This window comes from Mustelus asterias, chromosome 19, assembly GCF_964213995.1.
Source record: "Mustelus asterias chromosome 19, sMusAst1.hap1.1, whole genome shotgun sequence".
Taxonomy (NCBI): Eukaryota; Metazoa; Chordata; class Chondrichthyes; order Carcharhiniformes; family Triakidae; genus Mustelus; species Mustelus asterias.
The window spans coordinates 41306778-41325029 of NC_135819.1; the positions used below are offsets into that span (position 1 = coordinate 41306778).

General features: G+C 43.7%; 1 protein-coding gene across 1 annotated transcript; it reads right to left on the reverse strand.

Annotated features, from left to right (window-relative positions):
- Positions 1–12463: 12463 nt before the first annotated feature.
- On the reverse strand, positions 12464–16605 carry LOC144507902 (potassium voltage-gated channel subfamily A member 1). Its single transcript, XM_078235382.1, has one exon. The coding sequence runs from the start codon at positions 16603–16605 to the stop codon at positions 15133–15135; it is 1473 nt and encodes a 490-aa protein (XP_078091508.1). The 3' UTR covers positions 12464–15132.
- Between the last annotated feature and the right edge of the window lie 1647 nt (positions 16606–18252).

The window sequence follows — 18252 nt, forward strand, 5'->3', positions numbered from 1 at the left end:
TGGCAATATTCACATTACTGCATTTCCTTGCTTGTGTTTCATTGTCAGAGTGTAATTCTACAAACATAATAGATTTTCTCTGCAACTTTTTGGGTGCCAGTCAGAGTACTTGCTTAAAAATGTCCTCCATGGGATTCTGGACAGTCCAAATTCCAACTCCCTTTCCAAGTGCATATTGCTGAAATCATGCACATTCACACACTTGACACTTGCAGTTCAGATACAGCTTTAAGAGATACAAAATAGGATCATTGCCTATTGCAAAATCAAGCCTATATCATGCCAATCACCTTGGCAACCACATCAACTGATATGCTGTCATGTAAATTTCTTTTACAGACAAGTCTACCATTTGGGATGAATTTGGTACTCATTGTCCAGAGTGAAGCATTTACCCACATTGCTCAATATCATTCAAAGTATATTCTGATGGATCAAAAATCTTATTCCATAGAATCATAGAATCCCTACAGTGTACAAAGAGGCCATTAGGTTCATTGAGTATACACCAACACTCCAGAAGAGGGCCCATTCAGGCCCTTCCCTCCACCCCATCCCTGCAAACCCACACATTTACCATGGCTCTTCCCCGTTACCTACACATCTTTGGTCATTAAGGGGTAATTTAGCATGGCCAATCTGCCTAACCTGCACACCGTTGGACATTAAGGGGCAACTTAGCATGGCCAATCTGCCTAACCTGCACATCTCCGGACTGTGGGAGGGAATTGGAGCACCCAGAGGAAACCCATGAAGACACAGGGACAACATACAAACTCCTAAAAGATATTTGTGCCTCGCTTGTTCACCACTGTGCAACAACTCCATGGTATCTTCAATTGTGTGAACTTTCAGTCCTTATCAATTACTCTTAGTGCTTCCTCAGTTCCAGTATGTTATAAGATAGTGGGCTAGTGCTTTTCAACATGCATCTTGGAGGGACCAGGGTAGCCATTGTCTAAGGGGGACTGAGGCACTTGAGGGAGCTGCTGCAGGCTGGACTCCTGTGCTATTAGTAAGTCTGCTGGTCCTTGCTGTTTTCTCAAGTATGTCAGCATCATAGGCCAGAATTTTACTGGCACTCCCGCCCCAATTCCGGGGGTGGGCAAGGCTCGGAGAACGGCATTCTCCATTGGCCTTGGGCAGGATCGTACGAAACTCGGGCAGACATGCTGGCAAAATTCCGCCCATAGTCATTAAGGTGTAGAAGGAGGCCTTTCAGCATACCCTTCCGTACACTGGGAAATTGGGGGAGGGGACTGGAGATGAGGGAATTCACTTGCAGCACTATCCCAAATGATAGCATTGTCATGCATACTCAAACCTGCCAGACCACCAGTACTAGATTCGAGATCTGGTTGGTCGTTGATCAACAATCGAGCAAATCACTGAAAATTTCAGAGATAACCTATCCATAGTAACAATCGCAGTTACTATGCCAGAATCTAAGGCTTTACTTAGATCTTCTGTTAGAAGAAGCACTGTTGTGAGATTTTGTTCAAGCAAGTATGTGCCCCATGACTAACTGCATGACTGTAGATATTCATCATGGTGTCTCAGATGTGAATGGTGGACTCCTCCAGCTGAGCCACTATCCTGTGATATCATCTTCACTGCCTGTTTGATTCTCTGCAGGCATCTTCTCATAAATGCCGACCCTTGGAGACCTGGAACCTGAGGCTCCTCAGCTGAGGACATCTATTTCCTGTCCCTTCAGAGAGCAATACATTTCTCCACCATTTCCACTTCATTTCTTCCTGATCACCCACAATTTGCCTGTTATTATGTGAAATTCTTTCCGTCCAAGTAGCACTCTCTCTTCCTGGAGCACCCGACCATCTCCCAGCCTCCACCACTATCCCCCCTCTCCCCACCCCGCCCCAGCCATCCACCCCCATAATGAAGACAAAGCTCTGATGAAGAGTCATCCATACTCGAAATATTAGCTCTGTTCTCTCTCCACAGATGCCTTCAGACCTGCTGAGATTTCCAGCATTTTCTGTTTTTCTCTAGGGCTTCCCATATAGCGAGTCCCCTGCCCACCACTGAGTGAATGTCAGTAATGGTGGGATGAGCTCCTTAAAATGGACATTAATTGCCCACCTTCAGGGCCTCAATCTGTGGTGGGGTGAGAAGGCTGTCCATGAGCTTTACCGTCATGGACTTAATCAGGGCAATGGCAGGAAGGTGGAAGGTTCCCATACTCTACTTTCCCATCAACTAAATTGCCCTCCAGCCACCAAAGCCGCCACAGGCGAGGGTGTTAAATTCCCTCCACTGAAACACTGCCCCAAATCACTGGTGCTGGAAAAAGCCTGCAGCTTTTACATCCATTTAAATGCTGCAGCAGCGGTGGATTTCTCTTGCCTGTGCTCTGTTTTTAATTTCCATTTGGTGGAAAGCCAATAATAAAAAATTACAGAACAATCCATCTTTTACTTTTGCAGTGCAAGCTAATTTTAATGATATGAAGAATTGGTGTGTGATCCATTATCACAAATGGTGAGTGCAGACCCTACATAAAAAACACGATCTGAAACTTTCCTGCATTCGTTCCACTGCAAAACGGCCAGTGCTTTGGCAGGATATTCTCATGCGGACCATCTTTACATTCTTCTCAATAGAAGATACACTGTCCTTTATTTCACCTAATAAAATTCTACTCTTATTTTTACATGAGACAAGAAGAAATTAAGTTTATTAATTGTACCTCAATTCTTGTTACTTTGTTGTACTCCAAGGAACAGAATATGTGCCTTGAAAATACCATTCCATTCTACAGAAGATTCAAAATTGCAAAAAGATCATAGCACTAAGCACACAAATTAGTTAATTAAGTTTATTTATTAGTGTCACAAGTAGATTTACATTACGACTGCAGTGAAGTTACTGTGAAAATCCCATAGTCACCACACTCCAGCGCCTGTTCGGGTACACTGAGGGACAGTTTAGCATGGCCAATCCACCTAACCAGCATGTCTTTCAGACGGTGGGAGGAAACCAGAGCACCCGGAGAAAGCCCACGCAGACACGGGGAGAATGTGCAGACTCCACACAGACAATGACCCGAGGCTGGAATTGAACCCGGGTTGAGAGTGTGGGGGAAAGCCTTGAAGGTTTTCTTCCTAATCTAAATGTTCACTGTCGTAGACAAAAAGAACAATGCAAACAAATGACAACTTTTCTTTAAAACAAAGTAGAAACTTTGACTTGGAAATTCTTCTGTTTCTTTCACCTACTTATGTTTTTTTAAATCTGGGGCTTCGATTATCTCCCATTAAAACTACAGTAAGTGGTCAGAAGAAATGCTCATGTATTTCAGAGCTTGTATTTAAGAAATATTGATCTTTTTTCCTTTTCTCTATTATCTAGTACTTACTGTTGATAAAACGTTAACATATTCATGTGACATTGCAATATTAAAGTAGACATGAATCTACCTATTTCAAACATCTCTTCTAAAGAGAGTGTAGAGGAAGGTGTTCGATTTTTACCAACAGTAATTTCTGATATAGATTCAAAAGGAAGGACTTGAATTTGGTTCGCTATTTTAAAATTGAAATAATCCTGATTTGTTTTGACCCATGGATTGCATTACTTTCCTTTCCAACTCCTCCCCCATCATCAGAGAACCTTGCAGCACATTCTGTCTGCCAATGCGACATAATTTACTTTTCTTGCTCAAACTCTATTCCACAGTTGCAACACCTGCCCTGGCCAGAATACACAATGCCTTTAAAAGACACAGACTGATTTAAAGATGTGCAGGCCAGCTTGATGTGGCACTTGCATTGCACAAACTTTTGCCCTCTGCTGAGATATGCAGCCATGCAACAACATGTGTATGCATGAAACTATCATGCGATTTTTAACAGGTAGCAAGCACAAAGTTGGCATCCTGCCTGCATCAGAGGCAGAGAGCACAGGTTCATTATGTATGCCGATTCCTGCATCCCTTTGGGCAAGACGGAGGGGGGGAGGGGAGGTGTAGGGGATTGGGAGAGGGCATGCACTGTTCTCTATAATCCCATCTATGTTTGTGACTGGATTACTTTAGTAAACTATCAGAGCAGTTTATATCCATTCTTTATTTTGTTAGTGTTTACTGGAATATTAATAGTGGTAAATCAAGATGTTTATCACTCATGTCAAAATTATTGTGCCTTTTCTGGCATTGCTGTTGAAATCCAGCCCTTTATTATTACATCAGCTTCACTAACGCTATCCTTGCTGATGTCTCGTTTCTCCTTCCACAAACCACAGCTCCAGAATGAAATACCTCACATATTCCACTGGACTAATGCCAACACCTGTATCATCTTTGTCCTTGCCAAGCTCCACTGACTCAAGTTGACTCTAAAATTCTCATCCTCACCTTCAAAATCTCTCTATGGCCCCACCTCAGGCGCCGTCCCCTTGTGTATTGCCCAATCCTCCCACTGGTCTGTCTAAGCTTTACTCTTTAACCCTTCTCCTCCACAATTGGTGACAGCTCATCCAGCTACCGTCTGGAACTTTTGCCATCAATGCCTCTATTGCATCACTTCCCTTTCTCCTTTCAAAAGCACCTGAAAAATGTCTCATCATGTTGCCACTTTCCCTTCCTGGTCCTCTGTTTATTTGTTGCTGTTTTGCATCCAATGCCCTGCAAAGTTCAGAGCTATCTCTCTGTACATGAGGAGATATAAACATTGAACCTGTAAACTCTTCTTTATTTGCCTTTGAAGTCAACAAATGCTGACATTAAGTATGCACATTTGTACACTCGGTCACCAACTATATTATTTTGCTTTGCCTCCCCATCATGCAGCATTTCCAGAAATTGACAATAAATGATTTAAAGTTTATTTATTAGTCACAAGTAGGCTTATATTAACACTGCAATGAAGTTACTGTGGAAATCCCTGTGGTCCTTTTAATAAAAGTAATCACTACAAGTGTTTTCAGTCTAAGTCTGAAGATCACTCTATTGCTAATTTGGTTGAGGATAGAATCAAAACAGTTTAGAATACTACTTAAGTTCAGTCAGAATGTCATCTCCATAGAGGGGACACAACAAAGTAGAGTTTACAGTAATGTGCTTTTTATTTGCTTGTACTTAGCCGTTTATTTGATTTTTATTTCCTGTCTTCTAGGGGTACAATAGCATAGCGGTAACATTACTGGACTAGTAATCCAGCCATCTTGACCAATGCTGCAGAGAGGTGCTCACATTCCACCACAGGGACTGGAGGAATTTCAATTCAATTAATTAATACATCTGGAAATTGATAAATAAATTTATAATGATCGTGAAACTAGCAGGAGGAAATATGTCATTACCCGGTTTGACCTACACCAGACCCTCACTAATCTGGTTAACTTGTAAATGCCCTCCGAAATGGCCAAGCAAGCCACTCAGTTGTAGATGGCTCACCAGCACTTACTCAAGGGCAGTTGCGCTTGGGTAATAAACGCAGGCCTTGCTCACAATGTTCATCTACAGAGAATGAATAAAAGAAAAAAAGGAGATGCCAGATGGACAACTTGTCGACAATCTTCAGGAAGTTACAGGCCCTACCCGGGTAGCACGGTGGCACAGTGATTAGCACTGCTGCCTCACAGCGCCAGGGATCCGGGTTCAATTCTGGACTCGGGTGGCTGTGTGTGGAGAGTTTGCATGCTCTCCCTGTGTCTGCGTGGGTTTCCTCCGGGTGCTCTGGTTTCCTCCCACAGTCCAGAGGTGGATTAGCCATGCTAAATGAGTAGCTTAGTGTCCCAAGATGTATAGGTTTGGGGAATTTGTGGGGTTATAGGGATAGGGTCTGAGTAAGATGCCCTGTCGGAGAGTCAGTGCAGACTTGATGGGCTGAATGACTCCCTTCTGCACTGTAGGGATTCTATTCTATGATTCTACCTAGATGTGACACTCCATTTCTCCCTGCTTGATGAGGTATCAGTTGCCATTCAGCAGATCTTTCCTTGACACAATGCACCCAATCAAATGTAATGCAGACCTGCAGCTGCTTGAGCTCCATGGCGTTAAACATTGGCATTGAAATGCTCAATGCCACCTTCTCACCCAGCTCATGATTTTGAGCCCACCTGCAATGCACTTGGACAGGACAAACAAGACAAGGAAATACATGATGAACAGCCGAGAAGCACCGAGGATCAGAGAGATCTTACTGTGCATGTGCACCGGTCCCTTAAAGGTAGTAGGACAGACGGACAAAGTAGTTAAGAAGGCATATGGTATCTTTGCCTTTATTAGCCGAGGCATGGAGTATAAGAGCAGGGTGGTTATACTGGAACTATATAAAATGTTGATTAGGCCACAGTTAGAGTATTGTGTGCAGTTCTGAAATACACAGAGCCTAATCTAGGAAGAGTAAAGTACAACATCCAATTCATACTCTAGCAATAATTAAATTCTGAAGGAATAAGACTTAATATTTATAAAATTAACTGTTCAGGGTTTGTAGTGCAGTAATTAAGACTTATCATACCACTTTAAATGAAATCACTTCCAACTGCATTTGCCAGCTCTAACCATTCCTAACATGCTGAATAGGCAACTAATAGGTAAGTCCCAAAAGGTAATGTCCTTTACGTATTTTAATGCTGAATCGAAGGCAAGGTACCAGTGTAATGAAGCTTGTGGAAGAACAAGGAAAATTGGAAAGCAGCTTCCAGCTCTTTGCACTTTCTTACATATGTACATACACCAGAAGTTGCTGTCCTATTTACACCACAATAATGGTGAGCACTGGTGGTCTCATCATTGCTGTCATTATAAAATCCAATCTTTAACCTGTATTACTCCATTTCAAATGGCTGATTTGTAAGTGCATTTCATGGGGGTGGGGGCAGAAAAGGGTTTACATGTGCTAATAGATGCTTTAATGCCTTTGTCAGCTACCAATAACGTACCATTACATTCCTGTTTTCATGCAACATGAGCTCATGTCAGCAATTTGAGTATACAGATTTCCACTGACCACACATTATACAAGCAAACCTCTGCATTTGTATTCCCAATGTAAAGTGCTGTTGCAGGAAGCTTTGCACTGACAGCACTAACTCGGAGGCAACGTACTACTAAACAAGTGCAATTAGGCGCAAGATCTTCTGCAAAGAGCACATTGCATCAAGTTAAGTTTGACCAAGTGCATTCTAATTCTAATCTAAAATTATGGCTCCATTCCAGAGCTGGCACCTTTTACAATAATACTGTGGAAGAATGGACATCCACTACATTCATGTGGCCACAGGGAAATCGTAATAGCTGTTAAACATTGGACTTCTTAACTCATTGGGAATTAATGTGCTCGTTGAATTATTATTTTACCTTTAGTCCTCTATTAAAGTAGTGTCAGATAAGGCACATTCTCACTTTGAGGTCAGATGGTTCAAGTGTCACACCAGAGAAAGAAAGAAATTTGAGGTTGGCACTTCAGTGCAGTGCTGAGTGAGTGTTGCACTGTTCGAGCTGCTATTGTTTAGAGGAGACATTAAACTGGGGCTTGTTTGCCCTCCCTAGGTTGCCATAAAAGAAGAATTTCAAGGAGGAATAAGAAAATTCTACCTGTATTCCGGCCAATATTTGTCCCTCAGTAAACACCACTAAAATATATTAACTGTTTGTGGGGAATTGTTCAGTAAAATTTGGCTGGCAACTTTGCAAACCTGACTACACTTGAAAAACACTAACTAAAGTGCTTTGAGACATCCCGAGGTCATCAAAGATGCTACAGAAATTTAAGACTTTCTATAACAAACAATTGGGGCAATGCAAGAGCAACTGTTAGTACATTTTAAAAATATATAAGTATTATCGGTTTGCAAATTAACAATTTGGTGAATGAGAACCAGAAGCAATGCCAGCTATCTACAAATCATGCACATCCATTCATTAAATTTTCTCACATACAGGTGAAATGCAGCGATGACAAAGCAACATGAACATATAATTCCAAAAATACCTGCCGGCATTTGTTCTGCAACTACAGACTGGCCTCCAAGGCTAAATATCTCCAATTTAATCACATCCCAGAGAAACCCCATCTTCAAGTATTAACGAAATATTAATCAGGATTATTCTCCCTGATGATGAAGAGGGAGATACACTCTGTGCTTTGGCACTGTGCCACTCAAATTAAGGATCTTAGTATGGATGCATTTGCACATCATCCTTCGTCTCACTGTGAACTGTCTGCAATTGACAGCAACAAGAAACGGGGTGTGTGATCATAGACTAGCAAATCAAATTGATCTCCTGCCCCAATTTCCGATGCCCATCACCTCCTAGGTTCAGACCTGAACTGTGGATCTCGACTGCAAACAAAAATGCTGCAGTTTGGACCTGATGGGGTGAATTCTTTTGGGTCAAGAAGAAACATAACATAAATGAACAACAAAGAATCTCCAATTCATCACTCCTTCTGAACAGCAAGAAAGAAGTAATTAAAATCCACACACCTCTCCCCGCAAAAAAAGTAGCAAGTATTTGGTATGGGTCCTTCATAATATCACAATCAAATGAATGTCCATGAGCTAAGATTCTGTTTCAGAGGTCTCAGTGTGAAAGGGTTCCCCACTCCCGCCCCCAGAAGAAATGAAAGAAAGCTCAGAAATGATTCGATCAGAATTCCATCAGTGGTGTATTAATGGCTCATTAGATGTTAGATTTGGAGGTTTTAGATTTTAGATCTCTACTCTGTGTTGCTCACTACATTGATTTCTGGGATGAGAGGGTTATCCTTTGAGGAGAGATTGAGTAGAATGGACCCATGCTACTCATAGTTCGAAAGAATGAGAGGCAATCTCATTGGAACAAACAGGATTCTGAGAGGACTTGTGAGGATAGAAGCTGTTTTCCCTGGCTGGAGAGTCTCGACTAAGGTACATCATCTCAGGACAAAGGTCCAGATATTTCAGACTGAGATGAAGAGAAGTTTCCTTCACCCAGGATAGAAAAGACCGAGGCTGTTTTCCCTGGCTCGAGAGTCTAGATTAAGGGATATAGTCTCAGAATAAATCTTTGAATTTCGCTATCGCCGAAGATTGTAAATACTCAGTTGTTGGGTATATTTGAGGCTGAATTTGCAAGTATTTGGACTCTTAGGGGAATCAAAGGATATCTGCGTGAGGCAGGAAATTGGAGTGAACATAGAACATAGAACAGTACAGCACAGAACAGGCCCTTCGGCCCACGATGTTGTGCCGAGCTTTATCTGAAACCAAGATCAAGCTATCCCACTCCCTATCATCCTGGTGTGCTCCATGTGCCTATCCAATAACCGCTTAAATGTTTCTAAAGTGTCTGACTCCACTATCACTGCAGGCAGTCCATTCCACACCCCAACCACTCTCTGCGTAAAGAACCTACCTCTGATATCCATCCTGTATCTCCCACCACGAACCCTATAGTTATGCCCCCTTGTAATAGCTCCATCCACCCGAGGAAATAGTCTTTGAACGTTCACTCTATCTATCCCCTTCATCATTTTATACACAAAAGTGAAGGTCAAGGATCAGTCATGATCTTATTAAATGGAAGAGCAGGCTCATGGGACCATATGGCCTTCTCATGTTGCTATTATGTTCTAATGCTCTGCTAACCAGGAAGCATTAAGGGAGAACTACGATTGGGATCAAGGAAAAGTCAAAAGCTCATCTGAAATTTCTGATCATTATCCAGCAGCTGCTACTGAGAATAGTGCATGTGCGGGCATCAGAATGGCAAAATGTAATTTCACTGCAAAAAAACCCAAGGGTGAATAGCCTGATGCTACTCACATTCCTAAATGAAAAATGGCTGAGATATAAAGAGTAGAAGCATATCCTTGGAAGAGTGAGCACTGACTGAAGACCAAGGGAGGAAAAGGGAAGAAAAGAAATCTGCATGTGTAAAAAATCAGTACAACATAAGCTGAGAGTTATGAGTTCAATTGTTTGCTTGTTCCATTGCTGTACAGCAGCTTTTAATGTTATGGTCAGCAGTGGTAGTTTTAATGCCTGAACTAAGTACTACGTCACACAAGCAGTGAAACAATAACTTACACTGGTGATATAATGCTTTTAAATTTCATGCAAACCATTTACTTGCACACAAGCAGAATAGGATACACCCATAATGACGTAGAATAAAATGGAAAAACTCACCCGAGATTGTAACATATTCTGTTTGTTGTCACTCACACAAAAGAGCATCAGAGCTACACAAGCCATAGATCTCGCACCATATTCAGCTGTCTTTGCTGAGCTAACCTGCATTTTGTTTTGGAAGGGTTGACTTCTAGAGAGCATATTATTTAATCCAGCATTTATTTTAATTAACTCAGAATTACAAGTCAAAGTCAGTAGAAATATGCACACAAAAACATATGGTCTTGATCATTTTTGTTCATAAAAGATAAAAAGTTTTAAAATCTACCTCAGTCTCCGAAGGGGGGAGGGGGGGTGGGAAAAACTCTCATCGATATGGATTTGAAGCAGCCCTAATGCTGAATGGGTACAGATTAATATTCTGTGTGCTCGGTGATACATTACTGACATGTCCTGTACAGTAATGATGAACTGATACATTACTGACATATCCTATTCACTAATGCCTTTAGAAGCTATACGAAAATAACCAGTCAGGACATAGCTGAATCAGACCTGGAAATTCATCTTTAATTTGTTATTAAGTAGAAGGGGAAGGTAAAGTATTTGATACATTGAGCAGATTGCATAGGGCAAGAAACTATGTTTTTAAATAACAATATTTTATAAACCCAAATTATAGGCATGTTTATGACAGTAAACAAGCAAAAAAATAAATAGATTAGAAGATTGAAACATTGTATGCTAATGAGTAGGGATGTCACAATATAAGTTTTGACAGTACAATAGTCTTTTAAAATTAATTCTATTTTGAGTAAGGAAAAATAGAGTAATTCTAACCAATGCTACCTCTTTTAGAAATATAATCTGTCTTTCACAGTGGCCTTGCCTTGTATCTTCTTTCACATCACTATAAGATTTTGGATTATTACGATGAAAATCATCCTTAGGAGGATATTAAATGTATGCAGTGTGATTATGGGGGAGTTTATATATCACAATATGTTGGCCTATTAAAGTATTATGACATCCCTAAACAGGAAATGAACAAGCCTGTCAACACAAATGTTTTCAAAATGATATCACTGAAAATGACAGAAGTAATACTATAGCCATTGAAACTTGGATGTCCTGGACCTGATGGTACACAGGTTGCAGAACCTCTTTTCACTTTAAAGATCTTATACCAGTTAAGGCAATTTGTGCTGAATTTTAAAGTGCATTTTTACGCTTCATTAAAGTTACTTTTGACACTTAGTAATTAAGATTTTTTTTCCTACTTCAGCAACCAAATACTTTTCTTTTGAACGAAGGTGTTAACTATCAATGTGCACAGCCTCAAATATGCCACCTCAGACACACTGGAGAAGCCTGGACCTCATCAGGTGCTAATTCTGCTTTTATGCATTCAACTGAAGTGAATTAAAAATCCGAAATGAATAAAATAGAGGATGTTTCTGCTGCATCCTCCTACCTGCAAAGTATCAGACTAAGACTGTAAGAGTACGTTTTACCTTGTGATCCTTACAACATTCAAAATAGAAGCGCTCCGTCACTTATTGCTGAGCTGAAATGAAATGTGCTCATCAGCAAAGTTTTGTGCGGCGACACAGCCACCATTTTGTCTCCTATTCTTTTATTTTTGTTCATTTTTTTCTGGAGCAAATAAACCAAATTCTACCTCAGAAACAAATGACAGATGATGTTTCTGTAATGCATATTATTCAGTGCAAACCACTTAAACTGGGCAAAGTCACTTTACAAAACATTACACCAAGACATGTAGCATTGGCATATTGAATTGCCTCATTTTCATTACTATTATTAAAGGTTCTACTATAAATAGAGAAGAGGCTCTTTCATGACTCTGTTCTTAACCAGCCACCTTGTGTACATTCAGGCCTATGTACAATACGTTTGCCAAGCTGGTCCGGGATTAAGAATATCTACCAAAACTGTATAACCAGAAAGACATGCCTATATTACATCAGATTTTTGCTCCATCCACATTTTGTACTCAGCTGTAATGATTATAAATAAACATTACCAAACCCTAACCCATCCCACTGGTTTTCAGAACCTTCATTATCAAAAAAAAACTGCATGCAGCACGCTTCTCAGTCACATGCAGATAAATGTTAGCCTAAGGCGCAATTTCCCAAAAACTAGAAACTCAATTGCTAAAGTAAGCATGAGCTGCCAGAAGCCACATAGATTTTATCAAAGCAGTTCTGCAGCATTGGATCAGTTATTGCTGTTTATTAAGTGCAGTATTAAAGTCATTTAACACAGGGGAAAGTTTTCTCCTACCTCAAGGTTTATGTGATGCAGAAGGGTCAGGATAACCAGAGTATGGGTGGTTTACATATTCTACATGAAGAAGTTAATGCCCTGTTGCCAACAGCAATTGCAGTTCATCAAGAGTTACTCAACATTCCTCCATGTAACTCTCATTTATACCCTCAGTTTAGTTGTATCAACGAATTCAGTCAGGTAGTCTTGGAGTGGTTTCATTCTTTGTGAAATCTTTTAATCTTTTGCATTCCTTAAATTTCCAAGAAATTACAATTGATAATCAAGTGCCACCATTCTTTTGGGATTTAATCATGTCTTAATCTGCCTGTATCAGTCCGCGTTATCCAAGGGTGACAAACCGTCTCTTACAATAATCACATCCATCTCCAGGTAAATCGCTCTGTCTGAAGACTTGCATGATGTTAATTACAAAAATGTAACTCTTGTTTCTCCAGATCTTTGGGAAATTGCCATATAGTTTTCCAAGCATTGGTGTAATAGTCTCAAGTTGTCTTTGAGAGCTTCTGGCCTTAAGTAGTTTGTCAGAGTGAGCTGTGACAAGTTTCTGCATAACAATTACGCTAAGGATAATGATAGGCTAAACAAGAGACATTGGCAACATATTTATATGTAACCACTGAAACTGACTTGTAGATATGGCTCCAGAAACGAAGATAAGGAATGATATTGATGAAGAACCTGCATTTACATAGCCGTTTATGCGAATTCAGGGTTACCAAAAAAAAAGAATTTCCTCAGCCTGGGGCCACGAAATTAAACTGTCCTTTTCATCAATCTAAACTGAGGTAGTCTGCCGAGGAAACACTGCATTTTCCTTTTTGGTACATTGCAGCTTATGCAGGTGGGCAGAAAGAGACGAAGTTAACATTCTTCAGTGTTACTATTTTCAGTTTATCACCTTGATGCCTCATGTCAATGCCATTAACATCTGTGCAATTCCTTAGCAGGTTCTGAGTGCTGATCCCATTGTAGAAATTTTGTTCAAATCTTAATTTGATATGGACCTCAAAGACGTTCTGAGAGCGTTCTCATGGGGTTCTCGTTCTGCCAAGGTGTTCCGCCCTGTTTTTCTCTTTCTCTCTCGCCAGTCGGTTTAAACCCTGTCATCTTCAGAAGCATGTACAAACAACTGATCTGTCTTTTCTGTCAACTTTATGCCAAGATAACCGTCCATTGGCCTTCACACATAAAAATTTTGTTGGACGTAAAATGAGGTGCTATACTTTCATGGTGTTACAGATTAAGAGGATTTCAGTGGACATCAGCTCATTCACCATTCTTTGTACATGGAGGCACTTCCAGCAGTCCGGGAGTGTAAGGATTTAAAAGGCACTAGCAACTAACTAAGTCATTTGTTGAGTTTCTGCAGTAACATAGAGGGAAGCTCAAAAAAAAAGTCTTGTCTCAATCAGGATAGATTTGGAAATGAACTGCAAATTAGGTGCATAATTTACATACACTTTGCACTTACATTCTGCTAAAATGCATGAAAGGCATGCTTTCTTATCTGTTTGATTAGTTCCATTTTTAAATTAAATTGTATCATATATAAGTATATACATTATCTAGCCTGCTTTCATTTAGCTCACTGAATTCCCAACAGGAACCGGGCTTTGGTGCATCATATTTTCAGGATTGTTAAGGACGCGAACCAACTCATTTCCCTGAAATTCTACAGGAAAATCATCAGGTCCCTCAAATATCCGATCACGAGCAGTTCAAATCTCTTTGTGTAACCTGATATCATGCATAAGTTATAGTGGGTTACTTTTTTCTAAAGAGGCCGTAATGTTAAGTAGTTAAAACATGCTATGATCTAAAGTTACTCTGCCCCATACAAGTTTGAACATTCAGGTCCATGAGTGCTTCGAAGTAATAAATTAAATAATTAAGCCATTGCACTTTTGGTGAGAGCAAATGAGAACTAACTCTCCAGAATTATAATTGAGAACACAAACTCGCTTCCTGTTACTTGAGGTAATGTCCGAGGCATGCCACCACTGAAGTGAATGATGAAATATCAAGGCATGCTGTTATTTTAGGGATTTTCTCTCTCTTTTTTTTGAATGATGCTTCTCGCATTTAAATCGGGGATTTGGGTGAATTTTACGTTCAGTCCTGGAAGCAGCTGGATTGCAGCATCTGCAAAACTGCAGCACTGCAGACGTTTTCAGCAGACTGGTCGTTCGATTATAAATTTGAGGCAAAAGCAGTCACTTGTCTTCCTTGGTGTAGGGAGCGTCTCGTCACCTCTCGCAATGAAATATTCATCAGTGGATCGAAAACTGCGGACGCTTGCAAGTTTGACCAGAATCTGGTTGTTTTGTTGTTGGATGCACGGTGCAGCTTGCAAATAAAGAATGTACCTTAACACATGCACTGGTAAATGAACTGAGGGAAAACACAAAGAATATTTCCATTCGAGCAGGTATTAAAAGTCCAAGTTTCAAAGTTTGGGGGGGTAGGGAGGGGGTGGTTTGCTCACATGAACGGATCTGGAAAAAAGATTTCCCCTGGGTGGATCCAGTCGGAGAAAGAAAGCCATTTAAAAATAAATGAAAAATATACCTTCCACGTAATTCTGAAAGCTGATTTTGCTGAGCGTAACGGCAATGCAACAACGCATTAACGAGGTCAACAAAGCAATACAAAGTGGGGAGGGGGGATCAGTTATACAGTGTCTGAGAAAGCGGGCTGGCTTTCCCTCCCCACTCACTGAGCAGCTGTCTAAACATCAGTTAGTAGTTTACTTTTGTTCACACAGTTTTGGTTTGCTACAGTGCAGTTGCCAGTTCTGAGGTTAGCTTCTCTGAAATTGTCTATGCTGTTGTTCACGTCCTCCTCGATCTCCATGTAGTCCGACTTGCTGATGGTGGAGGAGCTGCGGCTCCGCAGGTCGCTGTCCGAGGCGATGTTGGGGCAGCTAACGTGCAGGTACTGAGCCTGCTCCTCGCCCTCCGTCTCCCGGTGGTAGAAGTAGTTGAAGTTGGAGACGATGACGGGCACGGGCAGGGCGATGGTCAGCACCCCGGCGATGGCGCACAGGGAGCCCACGATCTTCCCCCCGATGGTGATGGGGTACATGTCGCCGTAGCCCACCGTGGTCATGGACACCACCGCCCACCAGAAGGAGTCGGGGATGCTGTTGAAATGGGTGTCCGGGTCGTCCGCCTCGGCGAAGAACACGGCGCTGGAGAAGAGGATGACCCCGATGAAGAGGAAGAAGATGAGGAGGCCCAGCTCCCTCATGCTGGCCTTGAGCGTCTGGCCCAGGATCTGGAGGCCCTTGGAGTGGCGGGAAAGCTTGAAGATGCGGAAGACCCGCACCAGGCGGATGACCCGGAGGATGGCCAGCGAGGTGGCCTGCTCCCCGCTCATGTTGCCCTCCTCCTCCTCGGCCAGCTCGGTGCCCAGGGTGATGAAGTAAGGGATGATGGCCACGATGTCGATGAAGTTCATGATGTTCTTGAAGAACTCGGCCTTGCTGGGGCAGGCGAAGAAGCGCACCAGCAGCTCGAAGGAGAACCAGATGATGCAGAGGGTCTCCACGATGAAGAAGGGGTCGCTGAGGATGTTGGATTTGTAGGGCACGGTGGTGTTGCCCACCTGCATGGTCCTCTTCCTGTCGTCCTTGAGCTGGGGCAGGGTCTCCAGGCAGAAGATGACGATGGAGATGAGGATGACCATGACGGAGACGATGGCGATGCCCCGGGCTGGCCCCGAGCTCTCCGGGTGCTCGAAGAGGAGCCACACCTGGCGCTGGTACTCATTCTCGGGCAGGGGTCTCTCCTCCTCCCGGATGAAGCCCTCGTCCTCCCGGAACTTCTCCATGGCCTCCTCGCCCAGCTCGTAGAACTTGATCTCCTCAGAGAACATCTCGAGGGGCACATTGACCGGCCGCCGGAGGCGACCCCCACTCTGGTAATAGTACAGGATGGCGTCGAAGCTGGGCCGGTTCCTGTCGAAGAAGTACTCGTTCCTCAGCGGGTCGAAGTACCTCATCCTCTTCTTGGGGTTGCCCAGCAGCGTGTTGGGGAACTGGGCCAGGGTCTTCAGCTGCGTCTCGAACCGTAGCCCCGAGATGTTGATGACCACCCGCTCGCAGCACTCGTGGTCGTCATTGTCCGGCGGGTAGCTGTCCTGGGGGTGGCCGGGCAGAGCGGACGCCTCGTCCATGTTGTCACCGGCGAGCACGGTCATCCTGGCGGGGGTGGGGGCCCCCGGGGGCGGGAGGGGTGAGTGGGGCTGGCGGGAGGGTGAGGGCTTCAGCGGGCCACTCCGGCAGATTTGGCGGCTTCACTGGCTCTTAGTCCCCCCCGATCGGACATTCGGAGGCAGGAGGTGGGGAATTGGTGGAGGGAGGGGGGAGGGGAGGAGGTGACAGGGTGATGCGGAGGGGTGGGGGGGGGGGGTGCTGGGGAGGCGTCTGAGGTGGCTATGGGGATTTGGTTGGGGTAACTGAGGAGGGTTAGGGATAGTTGAGGGGGGTAGCTGAGGGAGATTGGGGGGGGTGGTTATTGAGGGGGGTGTTGGGGTAGCTGAGGGGATTGGGGGTAATTGAGAAGATTGGGGATTGCTGGGGTGGGGGTATCCGAGGGGAGTAGGGATAGTGGAGGTGGGTTAGGGATAGCTGGAGGGGGGTAGCTGAGGGTGGTGGGGGTTGCTAAGGGGAAGGGGGAGAGGGAGGGGGGTGGGGGAGGGGGGTTGGGGTAGCTGAGGAGGGGTGGAGATAACTAAGAGGGGGTTTGGAGGGTCGCTGTGGGGGTTTGGGGGGGTCGCTAAGGGGGTTGGGGTAACTGGGGAGGGTTGGTGGATAGTTGAGGTGGGTAGATGAGTGGGTTTTGGAAGGAGTAGTTGGGGGGGGGGATCTGGTGGGGAGGGGGGTAACTGGGCTAACGGAGGGCTCTGGGCTGTGGAGCGGACTGGAGCATTGCAGAGGCTTCAGCACTTGCACACGAATCCAAGGGACAGCTCACTCAGCAAATTTCCGAGGCGCTTTTCTTCTTCCTTGCCCCCCTACCTCAGGTGCTGCGGAATACAAAGGTTAGCATAAAACAGCATTCAGCTGGACACAGACTGGACAAAATAAAAAGTTTTTTTGGGGGGGGGGGGGGGGCGGCGGAGGAGAGTGGGTGGTTGCAATAACCCCTCTTGTGAGTGTGGCGCTTGCACAGTTCTGAACCAGCCCGGAGCTCTCTCTCTCTCTCTACATCTTAGCAAAAAGGCAGCGAGTGCTTTTTGGCGGACACGAAGCCAGCTGCAGTAACTCGGTTAGAGAGGGAGGGGGGAGAGAGACAGGAGGAGCGGGAACTCTGCAACTGCAGAGGGTTGACTGAAGGGGGAGGGGGGGAATAAATGAAGCCTTACCTGCTCACTAAAGGAGGACAGAAATGTGCAGGAATGCGACCCAGCCTCGGCGCGATGCACAGCTTCTCTCTCCTCCTGTGGATTCTTCCTACCTCCTTAATATGGATATCGTATTACAGCTTTGTGTGTATGAGATCTGCTGAAATATTAATAGCCTATATTATACTGTACTGACACCATTTACCAAGTCACTTGTTCCTGGCGTTTGTTACAGCGGGGCAGAGCCGGCTAGGTCTTAAGGTTGGGGGTTGGGGGGGGTGGTTTACAAAATTTAAAAAAGGCTGAAAATTCGCCCCGTGCTATTTCAAAGCACCGCCGAGCGAGAGAGAAAAAAAACAAACTCTGCACATGGACTTGACGGCAGGTAACGGGAAAAACAATCTTCCGCTACAGCATCCTGGCCTCTTGCTGAAGGATCATGTGGTGCAGTGTGGAAGGCTGAATGCATTAAAAGTCAAGCGAGCTGGACATCCCTTAGCA

Excerpts from the sequence above, each read along its gene's own strand:
- LOC144507902 (XM_078235382.1), bottom strand. The coding sequence starts at position 16,605 with ATGACCGTGCTCGCCGGTGACAACATGGACGAGGCGTCCGCTCTGCCC.